Genomic DNA, 19,507 nt, shown 5'->3' with positions numbered 1-19,507 from the left:
CCCTCTACTCAACTCCCCTCTACTCAACTCCCCTCTACTCAACTCCCCTCTACTCAACTCCCCTCTACTCAACTCTACGCCACTCCACTCAACGCCTCTCAACTCTACCTCTCAACTCCACTCAATGCCTCTCCACTCCTTGTGTATGCCTACATTGCAATGAATTAGAGAGATTGAGCAGAGAATTTACTCGGCATCTCACCACTCCAGGAATGAGTTGGAGTGTCAGGTGCAAGCCGGCCATCTAGGAATGTGGTGCTCCAAACACTGAAACAGGTTGGAGTTCTGAAGTAGGTGCATGCGCTCTTCCTGCCCTTTTAGCAGGAATACCTGGGTAAAGGCTGTCTCTCTACCTACCAAAGATAGCTGGATGTACACTACTATTGATGTGCCATGGATCCGCTTTAATGATCTGAACTTTTACAAAATAGCTACTTAAAAGCATACCTATTCAGAACAGGTTCCATGGGGAGGCAGGAAGAGGTTAGTAACAAGGAGCACTTCTGTTAAAAAAAAATATATATGACATTTGGAACTTTGGTGTTTGAGCCACTTTGAAGTGTAGCTATTGGATTACGGCTCACACAACACCTGCTCACAGAAAGCTTGTTTTCTAGTTGGCTGTTAAGAGCATGATCCTTATGGCCGCTTGTGCCAGATTTAAAAATGGCTCTTCTGTTCCATAATGTAAGTTATCAGTCAATGGCGTGTACACGTGCCGAGTATGAGCCAGCATAAATAAACTGTACAAAACATGGGGTCGTGGGCCATGTGGTAGATTATATATGCAGTGGGGTTGAGGGGTCTGGTTTGGAGCTAGAATAGGATCCAGCCTCAGGTCTACTATCCTGCTTGTGATTCAGTGATAGCGTGGTGAGCGCAAAGGGAGACATAAACTTCTTTTGCGCCCACTTTTGTATTTGTATTGCAAATACTGCTTACTTCGCTCACTTCTCTTTTAAAAAAAAAAAAAAAAAAATTATTAACATTTACAATTCCAACAATATCTGCAATACCATACGATTTTGCTATTGCATACATCACATCTTCCCACTTTAGCCATATCCTGAACATCAAGGACTTGTTCGAAAATATGTCAGCGTTTTTCACAACCGTCTCTTTGCCCACACTAATACCCAAAATATTAATGTCTCCTATATAGACCTCGGCTAGTCGGAATCACCTGAGAGTGTTTCTTCCAGTGGGGGATCACAAATGTTGCCCCGATAGTCATTCCATTTCCCCCAGACCCGTGTCCATTTTTTGGGGCATCTCCTATGGACATATACTGATTTTTCAGTTACCATTAATTCGTCCATACCCCAACACCATCCTCGTAGTGTAGGAGTTTGCCTGGCTCCCCACAATTGTGCTATATTTCTTTTTGCTAAAGCCATGCCAAGCGCCACCCAAGTTTGGGCTGCATGATTTAGATGTGTAGGTTCCCAGATGTTGAGTATGCATCTCTTCGGCTCAGGAGCCACTGTTATACCAGTGACCTGCGAGATTGTGTGCATGATTGCTTTCCAGTATGTGTCAATTTCCACGCATTGCCAAAGTATGTGCCAGAATGTGCCCAGTTCCCCACATTGTCGGATGCAAAGCGATGTATCTGCTCTGTGCATTTTATACAGTAGTGTCCTGGTGTAATATGTACGATGTAGAACCCTCAGTTGTACTAATTTAAATCTAGCAGGGATCGCTACCTCCCTTGGGGATGCCATAGCTGCCTGCCAGTCGGCCTCATCTAGTTCGCCCAGATCCGTCTCCCATCTAGTTTTCAGGACTATTGTCGGGTCCGGGTGATTATTTATAATTTTTTTGTAAGTTAATGAAATGGGTTTTTTCGTCATCTGGTCGGTGAGTAGCCTGTCCTCGAGGGGTGACGATTCTGGTAAGTGCGTGCCTTGTGGGATCAGTGCAGGCCGTGCATGTCGTATTTGCATGTATCTGTAAGTCTCTGTGTCCGCTAAGCCATAGTTCTGTTGCAATTGTGTGAATGGAATAATCTCTCCCTTGTGCCATAAATCCCCCACCTTTGAGATGCCTATTAAGTCCCATTGTCTGAACCCCTTCGTGTTCCGTAGCTTGCCTAGTTTTTTTGTGTCCCATAGTGGAGTTGCCTGCGTCACGACTCCCTCCCATCCCATGTCTCTCTGCACCTCGTGCCAAATCTTAATTGTATGCATCGTAGGTGTAACGCCCTGAACGTCTCAGGATCGTTTAACAGACACGATAATGAGAACGTAACCACTTGTGAAGGTTTAGTTATTTTAATGAAGGCAAAAATAATACAAGGAATAAACAAAGGTTATAGTCACTGGAATCCTCCAGGCTAAGTACGTTACCAGCCCACAGCACGGATGGTCCTAACCGTCCTCTGCATATACGCCGATCCCGGCGTATGCCAACAGAGGGCAGAAATGAAATGGCCGACAATGCCAATCGGTAGGCTGTGAGGGGCACGAAGAGTGTTGGGGAGAATCGAGGAGTCAGGGAAACACCCAGCCGGGGTCTCTACCTGAAGGGAGCAGCCGCTCAACCTCTTCCTCAGACTGCACCGGGACGCGGAGTCACCTCCTGGTGATGCGTCACCGATACCCCAATCACAAGCAAAGAAGACTGAACCGAGAGCAGCCGCTCGATCGATCCCGTGGACTTCCGAGTCTGTAACGCGGCAAACCCCTCCTGGTGTGCGTTACAGCTGGCAGTCCCTGTATCTCTGGTCGGGCTGGGAGTTACGACTCCAACCAGCAAAAGCGCCACTGCGCTTTGACTCAGCCGAGTCAAAAAGCGAAGCTCAATGGTTATCCGGTAGAGCTTCCGGGTCCTTCACAGGGCGTGTTTTCCTTGAGTTATGTAACAGCTCTCCTGTTTACATAAGGGCGTGTTTTCCTTGAGTTATGTAACAGCTCTCCTGTTTACATAACCTCTCAACCGCTAAGCATCCTGGGAGATGTAGTCCGTTTTCGCTGGTTACCGTTTTCCTCCCCTCGCATGACAGGAATTCTTGACAGTAGGCCCTGTAAGATTCTTTGTTTTGTTCCTATTGTAGAGTTCGCCCATCATAGCGTCCGTTCCCAGGAGATATCTGTCCATACGATAAGCCGGTTCCTCCTGCTCGGCGTGGAGCCAGTGATTTATTACCGCCAGTTGGGAAGCCCAATAGTATGTTTTGATGCGCGGGAGCGCTATGCCTCCATCATACCAGCTTTTAACCAGTTTGTGCATAGCAATACGAGTCGCCTTACCGTCCCACAACAGCTTGTTTACTTCATTATTAATTGCTATGAAGTACGATTGAAGGACATGAAATGGTGTATTTTGTAGGACGTATAAGAATCGGGGGAGCGCCATCATTTTGAAGAGGGCTGCCCTGTCTAGCAAGGTGAGTGGCAGGGAACGCCAGTGGAGTACGTCCCGGCGAAATCGTTTCAGAGGTATCATGACATTTTCTGCAATGAAATGCGCGTCCTGACATGATATATGAATGCCTAAATATTTAAACCCTTCGGTAGCTATCTGTATGTCACAATTACGCGGGAGTCGCGGGGGAGCGCCCGAAAGTATGAAGATGTGTGATTTCGTCCAATTTATGGTATATCCGGATACACGCCCGTATGCTGCACAGATATCCATGAGGCAATTAAGGGAGCGGGTTGGCGAGGCCAGATAAAGCAGAATGTCATCCGCATATAGCGATATACGGTCCTCCCACCCCATTTCCCACCTGAGCCCACGGATTACTGGATCTTGCCGTATCCATGCCACCAAGGGTTCCAATACTATTGCGAATAGGAGCGGTGATAATGGTCATCCCTGCCGTGTCCCTTTTGCCAGTGGGAAGGTAGCCGAGATTCGCCCATTGGCGACCACTTGCGCCAGCGGTTTTGTATATAATAATTCCACCCATCGTATGAATTCGGGTCCGAATCCCAAATGGTGAAGAACCACGAACAAAAAGGGCCATTCAACCATGTTGAATGCCATTCGCGCATCCAGAGAAAGAATTATGGCGTCCTCTTTAATAAGGGATTTTCGCACCATGACACCATGTACCCGTCGCAGGTTCAGTGCCGTGTTACGGTGCGGCATAAATCCCGATTGGTCCGGGTGAATCACCATTCCCAAATATGGCTGCAGTCGTTTTGCAAGCACCTTGGCTAATATCTTAGCTTCTGCATTAATAAGGGAAATGGGCCTGTATGACATGCAACTGTGTGGCGGTTTGCCCGGCTTGTGTATCGCGACTATCGTTGCCAGGCGTTGATCTCTAGGAAGTTCACCCTTCTCTAGGAAGTTCACCCTTCTCTAGGCTATCGGTGTACATGTTAAGTAGGTGGGGTGTCAGAATAGCAGTCGTATGTCTAAAGAACTCCACTGGAATTCCATTGGGTCCCAAGGCTTTGCCTGTGTGCAGCGCTAGTATTGCCCGTGTCATTTCGTCTTGCGTAAGGTCCGCCTCTAGTGCTTGTACCGTTGTTTGGTTCAGAGTTGGCATTTTTATATCTTTTAGAAAGGCTTTATTTTCATCCACTGTGGCTGTGGCTGTCGGTGTATATATGTGTTCATAATGGGTCGCCAGTGTATTTACTATGGCTTGGGGATCTGAGGTTGTGATTCCATTTTGTGTGTCTAGTTGCACTATCCACCTACTTGCTCTGTCCTTTTTCGCTAGCCAGGCCAGGAGTTTACCTGCCTTGTCCCCTTGCTCGTATATTGTATGCTGTGTCGTCTTAAGTCTGGATTTTGTCTCTTCCCACACAAATGTCTTGTATTCTTGTTGTGCTAGCCAGAGCCCACTTCTCTTTTTTGCATGATAGGTACCACAAGATCCTACTTAGAAGAAATTCTTTGCACCAAACTTTGTGGATGATAAACTGCAAATATATATATATATATATATATATATTCACTGAAAAAAACATAGGTTTCAGGGGCGTTCTAGTTAGCTGGACTTTTCACTCGTACAAAACCATTGAAATTCCCCCGTTATAGTTAGTTCAGCTAACTATAACTCGCGCGCCCGCAATGCACTGCTGATGATGTCACATATTACATCACTCATGACATGGTCAGTGACATCACTCATGACATCACTGTTGACATCTCAAATGACATTACTGATGCCTGCCCTGTAGGGTCAGTTTGGTGCACCTCTCCATGTCCCTCCTGTCCTCTGTTATGCAAGTCCATGTCCCTACCCCAATTCCTCCTGCCTACCATGATCCAATGTACCATACTTGCGAACATTTTGAACTTGGTAAGAGGGAGATTTAGAAAACAAACTGGGGTATTGATTTTCCCCTTTGAGTTACATTGAAACAGAGGAGATTGTAGACAGGAGACAGATCAAATAAAGCCCATCTGAGCTTAAAAACATTGGACGTTTCCTGGCTGAAACGGGTCTGTTGGCATGTATGGTTGTACTACCACTGCCTCTTCCTTCTGCCCACAATGGTCTATTATATTGCCACAGCCTCTCTTGCCAGTCCTGTATTGTTGGTTTGTTGCCCCTGCCCCCCTTTCCACTGCCCTCCATAGTCTGTTGTGCTGCCACTGCCCTTCCTGCCTGCCCAGTGTGGTCAAATTGTTGCCTCTGTACTCTCCTACCTGCCTTCAATTTTCAGAGTCCGTGCCCCTGGCCTCTGCCTCTCAACAGTATCCCAATGAACAACTAGATTGCTAACATTCTATATTTATTACAAAAGTGTGGAACACCTGACGTCATCTTGATGTAATCAAAACTGTAATACCTAGAGCATTTCCTTTAGAAATTAGGTATATGAGAGGGTCTTATTTGCATCAAAATTATGGTTAGTGCTCTAAAAAACTAAAATGAGGACATAATTTCTGAGTTTTCAAATAGCGACAAAGAACTTTTAAATTATTTGTAATCTTTATGATTTTTTATCCAGTTGACCATTTGATTAAATGTTGCACTTAGGGGAGAGGATGTGGTGTTACTTCCATAGCTGCAGACTTTGCAACTGGGGAACCAGGTTGGAGTTTCTGCTTCAGCTCAACATTCTGTGATTCTGGTCAAATCACTTAATCTCCCCATGTCTACAACCAAAATGAATTTGATCTTGTGTGATGTAACCAATGCTCATGTAAAGCACTCCAATACCGGACAAGTCTGCACTATATAAAACTGCAAATACACAAAAAATAAGTGTTTTGCACACTTCTCTCATTGGGCTACATGTGGGCTACATCTGGGTGATAGTTGTGCTGCATTTGGGCTCTTTTGTCTCTGGTGGCCATCTTGGGAGATTTATTTGTTATGAAGTTTTCTATTTCCTCATTTACTGCAGTCTCCTCAGTAGGAAATACTTTCAGTTTTTTACTTTGGTTCCATCAAGAAGGCATTCAGATGTGTCACACATTTGCCATAAATTCTGAATGTTAGCACTCTAGTTGCTCATTAGATCACTGTAGTAAAGCTACTGCTCACCAGGGAAGTCTGCTGCTGGTATGTATTCAAAGTGCATGTTTCAGTCCGCATGTCAGAATTTTTTTATGAAATAGAAGAGGATTTGATTTGAGGCATTCAGATGTGTCACACATTTGCCATAAATTCAGAATGTTAGCACTCTTGTTGCTTATTAGATCACTGTAGTAAAGCTACTGCTCACCAGGGAAGTCTGCTGCTGGTATTGAAAGTGCATGTTTCAATCTGCATGTTAGAATTTGTTTAATGAAATAGAAGAGGATTTGAGAAGTCACTCAAAATGTGCCCTAATTTTTCTTTATGCAGCACTAATCATACTTTCTATGGCAAAATGAACCCCCTCATTTTGTTCCTTTTTTAATTAAATGTTTTAAGAGTTACCACTTTATTCCAATCAAGATGGCTTCAGGTGTGCAATAGGTTTGTCATAAGTAGAACTGTTAGCGCTCTAGTTGTTCTATAGAACACTCTGGGAAGCTGCAGTAGAACACAAAGGAATCAACTGTCATTCTCTGCCCTTGTTGGATGTACATGTTTTACTGAGAATGTCAGACTTCATTCTCACATGACTGAGAAAAATAATGTGAATTTACAGAAAATATGCTCTCAGTTTAGCTTATAGATCACCATCCTAACCTCTGTGGGAAAAGCATGAGAAAATAGTTTTCTCTCAAACATAATTCATGATATCACAGCAGAAGGCTTTTTCACACGGTAAAATCACCTTAGAACACACCACAATTCCTAAAATGAGTATGGTACCATCAACAAATGATTTATAATGTAACTAAAGTCTTAAAACCTTCTATTAACTGCAATGCTTTTTAATGAGGTGCTATCATGTATATTGGTCCCAAGATGGCTGCCAACCCTTCTTGGATGAAGTACTGACAGCCAATCCGATCTCACGATGAGATGTGTGGTTAGGCTCCGCCCAGATATATCTATCTTTTTAACTCTAATTTTCTCAGGAACTGATGAACGCATTTACACCATTTAAGCAAAAGGCATGAGTCTGAACTGAGTACTACCTCTTTGCCAAATTTGGTGTAATTCCGTTTAGCAGTTCGGGCTGTAGCTGCGTCAACAGGTCCTATGAGAAAATGCATAGGGAAAACGTGCTTTGGGACCCCCCTTTTTTCTCGGCCCCCGCTTGACGAATCACCGTGAAATTTTCAGCCACTGAGCAAACCATCTTGAACTACCTGAGGAAGGCAGAAGCTGAAACGTTGTAGTGGAAATATATTTTTGTTCTTTGGTGAATCTATCTGTTTGAGTAAATTCTTTAATTTATATATATATATATATATATATATATATATATATATATATATATATATATATATATATATATATATATATATATATATTACCTACTGGCGGTCGCCAGTAGGTAGTTATAGTTAGGACCACGTTTCCATAGGAAAACCTCAACATTCTATTTTGAATAACTTTGGCGCCGGTCGACGAATCCTCGCGAATTTCTCAAAATAGGTGGGGCGCTACGCTCCGCTCCTACCCTGAAAGTCTCGGGGGGATTCGTCAAGCGGGGGCTGAGATAAAAGGGGGGTCCCAAAACGCGTTTTTCCCATGCATTTTTCCATAGGACCTTTAGAACGAGCTACAGCCCGAACGGCTGAACAGAATTACTAGAAATTTGGCAGAGAGGTAGTCCCTAGGTCAAGGAAGTGCCTTTTGTAGGTTTGGTGTAAATCTGTTCAGTAGATTCTGAGAAAATAGCCTTTAAATCAATATATATATCTGAGCCCGCTTACGGTACGCTTACTGTACGCTTACCGTACGCTTACCGTAAGCTTACGGTGGCGTGCGCGAGCGCGATTCTGATTGGCTCTTAGATCTTAGTAAACATTCGAATCGGCCGAAACCAGGAAGCGGCGTCCGCCATTTTGTCTCTCGCACTGAGTGTTGTTTATCAAACATGATGGCCAAAAACATGTTACGGGGCTGTTTTGACAACTCCCTCCCACATAGTCATGTTGAGGGAGTCCCCAAACATCCCCCAAGAGCAAAAACGGTTTTATTTTTTTTTCGGCAATTTCGCGGGGTACGCTTACCGTACGCTTACCGTAAGCTTACCGTAAGCTTACGGTAAAAAAATAAAAATAAAAAAAACACTATCCACACTTACCCCACCCCCTGTGCTTTTGGTGGCCGCAGGCCACCAAATGTGCAGGGCTTATTAATAGAGAAAAAAAACGTAATTTTGGCAACATGAAATTATAAAATCGAAATAAAAAAAACACTATCCACATTGACCTCACCCCCTGTGCTTTTGGTGGCCGAAGGCCACCAAATGTACAGGGCTTATTAAAGTTGATAAAAACCGTGCACGGAACGAACTGCGTTAAGTGGGCGCGCACGCCACAAATGGCGTAAAGTAACTTAGCATTTAAAAAACCGTACAAATTCACTGAAAAAACCATAGGTTTCACACACGTTATAGTTAGGAAATAGCATTTAAAAAACCTTGCTAATTCACTGAAAAAACCATAGGTTTCACACATGTTATAGTTAGCTGGACATTTTACTGATAAAAAACCAATGAAATTCCCCCGTTATAGTTACTGTAGGCAACTATAACTCACGCGACCGTAATCCTCTGCTGATGACATATGTGTCTTTATGAAAAAAAAATATTTGTAATATATGTATAGCTAAAATTGAATGGAAGAAGATATGGGCAAATAAGTGTCTAAATACAGTATTAGCATCAGCAGAGGATTGCGGTCGCGTGAGTTATAGTTGCCTACAGTAACTATAACGGGGGAATTTCATTGGTTTTTTATCAGTAAAATGTCCAGCTAACTATAACATGTGTGAAACCTATGGTTTTTTCAGTGAATTAGCAAGGTTTTTTAAATGCTATTTCCTAACTATAACGTGTGTGAAACCTATGGTTTTTTCAGTGAATATATATAGAGGCCCACACTTGGAACATTGGAGTAACAACATACTTTTGTGGGTGCGATTTATCGACGATGTTTTTGTGCTGTGGGAGGGCACGGAAGCATCAATTGATGTATTTATTAATGAGATAAATTGTAACACCCTTAACTTGAAATTCACTGGACAATACAGTAAATCCTGTATAGATTTTCTGGACATAAGAGTTAAGGCAGTTGAGGGAAAATTAGAAACTACTGTTTTTAGGAAGCCCACCTCAGGAAATACAATTTTACATGCAGAGAGCGCTCATCCAGCCCCGTTAATTAGAAGTATTCCCTTTGGTGAGTTTTATAGAGCCAGAAGAACATGTAGTAGCCTTGATGAGTACACAAAAATTGAGGAGGAAATGAGTGAAAGATTTCTACAGAGAGGCTACCCACAGAATATAATAGAAGGGGCAGCCTCAAAAGCAAGAAAACTAGACAGGAAAAAGGTTTTATTTGAACCCTCGAAAACTGAACAGAAAAAGAAAAAGAGGAATCTGGGACAAGGACAAAGTGATTGTAGATTTATCACTACATTTAATAAAAATCACAAAGAAGTCAGAATGATTTTAAACAAACACTGGCATCTTGTGAAGAACGATCCAATATTAGGTCCTAACATGAAAAAACATCCTGAGTTGACCTTTCGTAAATCTAAATCATTAAAGGATCGAATTGTAAACAGTGAATATATTGAAAGTAAGAAATTGGGACCGCCTACTTGGTTGACACCGAAAATGGGTTTTAGGAAATGTTTTAAATGTAAGGCGTGCCAGCATGGAGTAAATCGGACGCATTTTAAAACTTCTTTTAACAAAACCATTAAAATCAGAGGCTTTTTAACGTGTAGATCCAGTTTTGTGGTTTATGCCTTACAGTGCCCCTGCCAAAAGATGTATATAGGGAGTACCACCTTACCAGTGTTCCAACGAGTACTGCAACACAGGAGAGCGATTGTAAATAAGGATAGAACGTATCCAATCGCAAGACATTTCGAAAGGTACCATCAAAGCGATCCAACAGGCCTACAATACAGCTGCATTGCAGAAATCCCAAAGAAAAAACGAGGAGGGGATCGAGAGAAGGAACTCCGTAAATTAGAAACTTATTATATTTTGGAGTTCGATTGCAAAGAACCACAGGGTTTGAATGTGGATGAAGATCTACATACGTGTCTGTATTAAGAAATGAAATAGTTGCTTAAAAAGATGTATAGTCAAGGTAATTGGAAAAGTTCAATGAAACTCCAACCTGAATTAATATCAAAATAAGAGATGCCGTTTATTCAATGAATTATTCGTTTGTGAGAGGATGCTACACAAATTTTATGGTAGTCAGGTGGGAGATTGTATATACATCAAAAACCCGTTTTTTTAACCTTTTTAAAGTTTACACTGATTCACTTGAAGCACTAGCACTTTATCAAAATAGTTTAATGAAGAGAAGTTGTTTACATGGAAAGCACTAGCACTTTGTAAACAGAAAAGGTATATGCACTGGCACTTTAATTGAAATCAAGTGTAAAAGTTTACATCGCTAAGCACTAGCACTTTGTAAACGAATTAAGATAATCGTCGGCACTTGCGACTAGTCTTCTTATAAAAGGTTGAGAAGTTGAGAAATTTCGAGGTTTTGATTTTTGTATATAGAAATCAATCAAGGATAAAGAAATTGCATGTAGAAATAACTGCAAGTGATTCACGCCACGTTCCAAAATGGCGGGAGCTTTTGACCTACCGTTCACCATGGTTGATAAAATAATTTGATAGTCCCTCTTTTATGTCTTATATGTCACATGTTTGTTTTAAAAAGAGGAACGAATGACTTTTTCATTATCGTGAACAAGGTGGCGAGAGGCCATCGAAACGCGTTGATATGAAAACTCATCAATAAAAAGCCGAATGGAATAACCCCCCTGGGAGTGCAGTGTGGTTTTTGCTGAAAACGACTTGAACCGTATGCTGATATATATATATATATATATATATATATATATATATATATATATATATCGACAACAGAAAATTACATTTGGCAATGGTATTATAATGTTGTAATGAAAAGTTCAAAAAGTCTAATGCCTTTTTAAATGGGGGGGGGGGGGAGGAGGGTGATTGAGGGAAGTTTCCCTTTAAATAGACACTCTAGCGAGCACGACTCTATTGCCCAGTTGAAGGCTTCTGCCGAAACGTCTAGGCCTGGTTTGCCAGAACGATGCTCTTTTGTTTGCAAAAAAAGAAATAAGAAAATATTCCAGAAACTGACTGGATTTGTGCCGTCTCCTGTTTTAAGACTGGGAAAACATTTGGCTATAGTTAGCTGAAGGAGGTCGAACAATCAAGAACTGATTTTACATATACATGTATATGTATTTTATAGTTCACTAAGGGCCAGATGCATCAAGCATTTTTTCCTCACAAACAATGCTTTTGCGATTAATCAAACCCAATTTAGTGTTTCGTTAACCTGTTACCGAATCGCAAAATGGGTTTGCGATTCGCTATTTGGAAGGGGCCTGTTTAGGGCGTCCGTTCCAAATAGCGAATCCTAACCGTATGCATGAATGTTTTGTCACCGTGAATATGGTCGCAAAACATTCGCACATTACCACCTACTTCAAGTAGGTCCTAAGACATTCGCAAAAGGGAAGGGGTCCCCAAGGGACCCCTTCCCTTTGTGAGTGTTAGTAAAGCATTTTCAAGAGCATGCAGTGGTTCCATGGGCCACTGCCTGCTCTTAAAAAATGAAAAGAAAACTTTGAATTTTTCCTTTTGTAGAGCATCTTGTTTTCCTTTAAAGAAAACGGGCTGCTTTACAAAAAAAAAATGATTGCGATTGCTTTTAAATAAAGCAGACATGGTTGTATGCTGATCTCAGCAGGCCCCCATCCCTGTGATTTTTGGAATTCCTAGGGGGTCGTGAATTGCGATCTACCTCATTAATATTCATGAGGTAGATCATTTGCGACCCCTTAGGAATCGCAGAAAGTGTACTGCGCACTTTCTTGCACGCCGTTTTGTGATTCCCTAGTCGCAAATCGCAAAGTTTCACAATTAGGGACTCGCAAAACATTTTTTTGATGCATCTGGCACGAATACTCACATGCAAAAACTCATTCGCCACCTGGCACAGACGCGTTTTGCACCGTGGCATTTTTTTGCATCAGTTATTCCAGTGCTCCGTCTCATCAGGCTTTTTATTAATCAATGGCTCGAATATCTTCCAAGTGTTCTGGTCTTTTTGTGGTGTTTGTTGGGCTACAATCGGCTGTATTACAGTAGCTCAGTTGATCGGTCAGTGTTGTTGCCATGCTTATTTGTGACCAGAGTGCTGCTTCTTTCTCTTTCAGGTTTCCTTGTAAATGCATCGGAAGCCAGCCACCCAGGATGAAGAAGGCGGGCAGGAGTGCTGGCTCTTTGCCCAAAGCACCCGGTAACATTAAAGTGGCAACCAACGAGAAACTCAAACCTGAGAGCACCATTTCCACCTCTGTGAATGCCAAATCCTCCAAAGCTGGCACCGTCTCATCTTTATCCAAGGTGAAAGGAAGGGGAGGTGGGGTTAACAGGGAGTGAGGTTATCCAAATGTGTATGTGGTCATGTGAAGGAATACAATGTCAAGTGATTAGCCATGGCGAAAGAGCCTGGAGCATCTAGAGGGAGGTGGCCACACTTACCCAAGGATTTCAAGGTCTGGGTAACAGGGTCTTCTGTAGAGCGAGGAACCCCATTGTTTCCCAAGGTAAAGAATGTCCAGGCTGCAAGAGCCTCATTGTTACCCAAACTCAAGGAAGCCTATAAGGTTTATGATCGGGACAGGTGTCATGTTATCAAGCAAAGTCAGGAGACCCTGTAAAACTTTGTGAGGTGAACCCCTTAATTGTTCTAGAAATTAAAGGGCACGTTAATGCAGCCTGGGACACGGCGTAGATCTTCATAAAGTTTTGGGCACATTGTTACCTAACCCTTCACTCCCCTCCATAGGATCCTACCCTTTTAGTTAAGATAAAATGGAGTCCAGTGTGTCAAAGTGGCTTATCTCTATAAACTTTGCTCTCTCGCACTTCATTTTATTTTCAAATTTTCTGTTCTAACATGGCCGCATGCTATGTTGGAATGATTGATTAAAAATGCCAAAATGGCCCCCAGTGTCTCATGATGTATGGGTTCACATTGGAAGCTATCTTGGAATGGTTTTTCTTTAACAGAATACCCTTTCCAATATGGCCACCCATGCGTACTGATGCATGTGTGCTGATGCACTGGTAACTTTTTGCCATTGGCTAATGGCAATGTAAGCCAGCATTGGCAGAGCCAATGGCTTATCTTTTTAAATGCCCAAATGTATGGTCTTTGCCAGTGCTTGTTTATTTTCCGTTTTAGCAGTCTATCTGAACAAATGTTTTTCCTCACTCTAGCTCCAAGCCTTGTTTATTTCTGCTTCTACCTTCCACCTATGCTCGTCCTTTGCTCCCCCTTCCCACCCCTGCTGTGTTGCTTTTTTAGGTCTCGCCTGAGACGGCGCATGCTGTCTCTTCGAGACATTTAGTAAGTGGATTTTAAAAGTGCCACCAGAGGCTTTTGGTGGCCTAAAGCTTGCGTGCACTTGAGCGTGCACGTGCGCAGCCGCCATCTGAATTTCTGTAACGGTTCATTAAGCCCCCTCCACCCCCTTGCTGTCTGCTCTCACTACCCCCCTCCCTTCTCCCCCTCCCTCCTCGTTAGCTTGTCTCACTACTCCCCTGTTCGTTACCTACACCTGCCAAGGCTTCTTTATAAAAACATGCATCTGTGCATCCAGAGAATTCAATATCCTTTCCATTTTTGGAATGCGTCCTCCAGTGTCCTCAGATCATGTGGTCATGACACCCTGATATATGATCGGCCGCCGCCTGCAAGTGTTTACCGGGACTGAACTCATCTGTCCCCACCCCCTTCCCTCCTCTTCCCCTCCCAATCACAAGCTTGATCCAGTCAGTCCTCCCTAGTATCTGTGCCGTCATCTTACAGCATTCAGCACCCCACGCCCCCTCCTCCTCTCCAGGGATGGGATGTGTGCCAAGCCCCATAACCATCTTTCTCCAGCAGTGCCCCGCAGGTGCTGCAAAGCCACATAACTATCTTTACAAGCGTAAAATGTAAACACCATTGGATCCCACAGTCATATTTACCACTCCAGGCAATTGTTAAAGGCACATCTTGTTAACTTTGAGCGTGAGGCGCGCGCGCGGGGCCAATGCTTGTTTAAGAATATATTACGACCATGTATCCACTTAACAGCCACGAGTATGTGTTCTGATCACAATTTTGAAAACTGCGGAACTTAATGAGAATTTGTCCCAGTTCACAGACGGCTTGTAAATCTCGAGATGCGTGGTGATAAGCATGTACCTTGCGGAGGTTTAAAGTTATGCACTCCATTCACAGACATGGTAGGTGTACTCCAGGGAGGGTCACAATTTTATTACTTCTTCAACATATGCCTATTGTCACTGACACTGCAAGTGCAGATTCTCCGCATTGACAAAACTTCTTACTTGTGGTTAGGATATCAGTGAAACACCACAAATATTTTAGGTAATTTTCTTCACATCTAAGGTTTTCCCTTCCCTTACACTCCCATGAAAATTCGAGTCCTTTATGCACTTTCCCGTGCATTCTGCCTCACATATGCCTTTAGTCATGGACCTGTATGTAAATTCTACTAAAAATGTTGTACAAATGTTTCTAAACGCCCATTTAGTTACGACTAACCACGTTTCTTCTGCTTTGTATTGCTTTAAAAAATGCCTAATCCTTTTAAAGACAACAGTGTGTACCTTAACTCCATCATAGGGGAATGATGCGACCCCCAGCACTAAAAACGTGTCTGTTTAAGCTTCCTTCCTTGTCTCCTGTTCCTTGCCTGTCTGTCTGCAGCGCTGGGAGGCCTACGGGTAGCCATTGCGCTTTATAAATGTCATTCCATTCCATTCTATTCCATGATGGGCTGTTGAGGAATCCCCCCCCCCCCCCCCTTCCCTCTCCTCCTCACAGAGTGTTCAACTGCCAGGTAACTAGAGGAATACAAACTCCAGTGGAAATGGGGAATGGGAAGAAAAAAAACAACTCAATTATAGCAGAACAGTTCTCGCAGGAAAGATGAGTGTATTAACAGAGAACAGTATAACAGCTACCAATTATTCTTGGTTAATGATTTTTAATATAGTAGTACATACCTATAAAACAAACTACATTTCGTGTGTGTGTTTATGTGGTGGGAGAACAGACATATAATTACTAGTTGAACAAAATTTTGTACATGTTTGTTTCAAAGGTATAGTGGGCAATGCCCTGAACGAAAAACTGTTCTCTACTTTAGATGAAGTTACTATATCACAAGTCTTTAGATCCAATATTAGTATTTTGATGCAAGCAAAACATATAGTTCAGTTAGTATCAGGACTAGGAGTGCTTCCGTTTAGCTCAGAAATATACCAAATACCTTGAAACTGCTACTATCTTCAGCCAATAGTCTTTGAAGTGAGAGGCATGAGCTGTGTAATTCACAAATGGGAGCAATCCCTCCATGGGGGAATAGCTACAAACTCAGGTGATTAGGAAGGGAAGAGCCACTGATGCTGCTTTCCAGAAATATGTTGGGGCGTGGCCATGTGGAGTGCACCAACCAAAAACTTCTAGATCATGTCTGACCTCTCACAAGAATCAGAACGCCCTTAGTATCACTCACTACCTTTGCTGACTCCTTCTGGGCCATTGATCACAATTACTACTTTCTCTCACTCTCTGAGTGTTCTCACATGCAGCTAGAGCACAACCTAGATAAGGTAGCATGTATTTTAGATTTTCACAGCATCAGCAATTCAATTGGTCATAAACCGCGTAATGCCACTCTTCTCTGACGTACACCTCGAGTCCTGACTATTGCACTTCTCTGACTCCCACTCTATTCTGCTTTATTAGCACCCTCACCTCCCTCTCCAGAGTTACTTACAATTGCAGCTCGAAATATCTAGATATTATTTGAAAACACTGCACATGCAATAATGACAAGCCTATCCATCCTTTGCAATTCATGCTCTCGTGTATTCGATCGGTCACCCTATTTCTTCAGTCCACTAATTTGTTTTTCAAACGTATTCAAATAGGGGACATTCCTTCGAAATAATTCATACAGAAAAAAAGAAGAAAGCGAATTTGATTATATAACTGGTGGCAATGTTTCAACAATTCTAAGAGTACATCATGTCCGTGCTGCTGATTCTTTTGTGGCTTGTATTTAAATGTTAAGGATTCACAATCTAACAAAGTATCATTCCACAGATGTCCTATCCTAAAGATTCCTGCTGTGAGCCTTATTGTCCACCATAACATTTTATTATCTAGTTTATTTACTTAATTCTCTCAAATAGCTGCATCCTGTGGCAAGCATTGGGAAAGGCAATAAGTCTGTATTAAATATGCTAATGCATGCAGCATTAGTACATTGGAGTGAGACAAAAAGAGGGAGCCGGCAGGAGTGGATGGTGGGTTTTAGCTGTAAAGTAGACCCTCACACACTTTCATGTATGAACCTGTGTGGAGGTGGAAGGATACACCCAGACAGTGAGTAGGCTGAGCCTAGAGGTAATTGGCAAAGCAAATATGTCTATGTTTACAGTGCTAATGGTTGCAGTACTAGCACATTAGAGCAAGACTCTTTGGAGGGAGCAAGTAGAAGCAGACAGAGAGGGCTATAGTTATTAGTAGTCCCTCGTGAAGCTTAGTGCAAGCACTCAGGTGGAGGCAGGAGGCACCAAAACAGCCAAACGCATTAGGTGATACTCCATTGGGCTAAGCGAGGAGACAATTGACAAAGTCTAGCTCATGGCTGAAAGAGCCTGCTCGAAGAAAGCCCATGGCGGAAAGGTGCTGATCCCAACCCCACTCTATTGAGATAGTTAGCAATTGAATTGTTGGACAGCTGTGCAGTATAGTGCAGTGGGTCTTTAGGTTTATTTATATTAGCTTTATTCTTCTAAAAATATGTTGTTGTCGGAGTTTGTTCGGCAACCAATCTTCTAATGTTTAGAAATCCAAAGCTCCCTTTACTTACATTAGTGAAAACAAGATATTTTGCGACATACAAGATCTTTTTATTTCTATTTTAGAATTTCTAGAGAGCTTTATAAATGTGATTAATCTCTTCCACCTAATTTGGGAAAAGGCATACCAATAAATGACTATAAAACCTCAATAAAACATTCAGTAGCATGCATTATGGTCCATAAATTTAATTTAAAGGATTCTCATCAACCATACTTTTCAAGTTAGCTTCCATTTTATGAGAGACTTTTGTTTGTATTTGCTCCCCTAAATATTTAAACCCATTTTAATCCCCATTTCTGTGTTCTTGAAAAGTCACTTTCATGTCAAGTTAAGTTAATTGGTTTAAATCTGAGTCTTGTCACAATTGACATGGCAGAATCCATATTCTTGTAGCCATTCAACACTCAAAGGCCAGGGTTGATCTGTATTACGTAAAGACAAATAAACATCATCCGCATATAACCATAGCTTAACCTTCATCCCATATTTTAGCCCAGAGCGTCCTTATGTTGAATGGACAGAGCCATGGGTTGAATAACAGCATTTACTAATAAAAGCGCAACGAAGGCATCCCTACCTTGTTTCCCAGCCATTCTTAAAAACGTATTTAACCACATTTTCTATCTTTGCTGCTGAAGCTTCAGTATACAAAGCCCTGATTGTATCCCTGAAGCCCTCTCCACATCCAAACTTAAACAGCACCAGACACACAAGACCGGCTAATTTTAACAAATACATTCTTTTTTTTTTTTTTTTTTTGAAACCGTTTATTACAGGTCTTAAAAGTATACAAGTATGGGCCTACAACCTTCCGGCCGGCCGCTAGCAATGGTAGGAACATACGACATACATTTATGGAACACGTGGTATTACGGAGGAGCATTTCTCAGTAGGTAACAACGTCAAAAGCCACATCATCCAGACCCCATTATGCGGTTTCATTTTAAATTAAGAACAACAAAAAAAAAACCACACCCACAAGGCAACCCACAATCGAAAATAGCAGCACGTGCTCCCCTAGAGGGGGGATCCCAACTATACACAGAAGTATAAAGAGGGGGAAGAGAACAGAGCGAGGACTGGGGGAACCCAATGCCCGGCAGCGGGGGAATGAGTCGGCTAAGGGGATGGGGCTGGCGAGGTATCAGGCAGCAACGGTGGTGCACAGATACCCCCGCGGTAGGCGTTCCAGGGGCCCCATACTTTCACCCATGTCCCAGGCTTACCCCTCGCCACATACACCACCTTTTCTCGAAACATGCACCAGTCCATGTGTTCTTTCCAGGCCGAGACCGTCGGGGGCCTCTGGGATCCCCACAGTTGAGCAATATCAAGCTTGGCTATCATATATCCCAGAGTCACCCACCACGTCTGCGGCGCCGAGTAATCAGTCGGTTCCCACACATTCAACAGGCATCTCCTCGCTTCAGGCAACCGCGCCACATGCGTAACCAGTCGCAGCACCTCATGTACACCACGCCAGAACCCTTCCACCTCCGGGCACTCCCATAAAATATGCAGAAAGGTCCCCAAAGCACCACACCCACGCTTACACAACCCATCAACAGCATAGCCCATACGCAGAAGCTTTGGCCCCGTCATGTAGACCCGGTGGAGTATCTTGAGCTGGATGAAGCGAAGGCGAGCTGGTATGGCCACCTCCTTCGGGGAGGCCACCGCGGAGGTCCAGTCCTCGTCGTCCAACTCCAGCCCGTCGGCAACCCAAGCCGCACGAAGGGCAGTCAACAGGCCCGAGCGGTCGTTTATCAGCTTTTTGTATATAAGTGAGATCGTGCTGTCCGGGACGTGCCCATCCAGCATTCTATCCTCCAGGGGGGAATATTCCGGGATGGAGGCAACGTCCGAGAAGACGAAGCCCAGCGCATGACGGACCTGCAAATACCGAAAGTATTCACTGCCCTGCAACTGAAATTCCGTCTGCAGCATATCGAACGTTTTAAATCCTCCCCTCGTCCAGAGATCCCCCACTTTACTGATACCTATTATGTCCCAC

The 19,507-nt window shown here is 43.0% G+C and overlaps 1 protein-coding gene across 2 annotated transcripts in view; it reads left to right on the top strand.

The window, feature by feature from the left end:
- The window catches only part of SPECC1L (sperm antigen with calponin homology and coiled-coil domains 1 like), a 613,771-nt gene that overhangs the window by 154,578 nt on the left and 439,686 nt on the right, over positions 1–19,507 (top strand). For both annotated transcript variants that reach the window (XM_085634686.1, XM_085634685.1), the window contains one exon: positions 12,755–12,944. In XM_085634686.1, the coding sequence (XP_085490812.1) occupies positions 12,792–12,944 (153 nt within the window). In that variant the 5' untranslated portion in view covers positions 12,755–12,791. The remainder of the gene's footprint in view (positions 1–12,754; positions 12,945–19,507) is intronic.

Source organism: Triturus cristatus, chromosome 11 (assembly GCF_964204655.1).
Source record: "Triturus cristatus chromosome 11, aTriCri1.1, whole genome shotgun sequence".
NCBI lineage: Eukaryota > Metazoa > Chordata > Amphibia > Caudata > Salamandridae > Triturus > Triturus cristatus.
The sequence above is the reverse complement of the archived record's forward strand: the minus strand, read 5'-3'. Positions and strand labels throughout refer to the sequence as shown.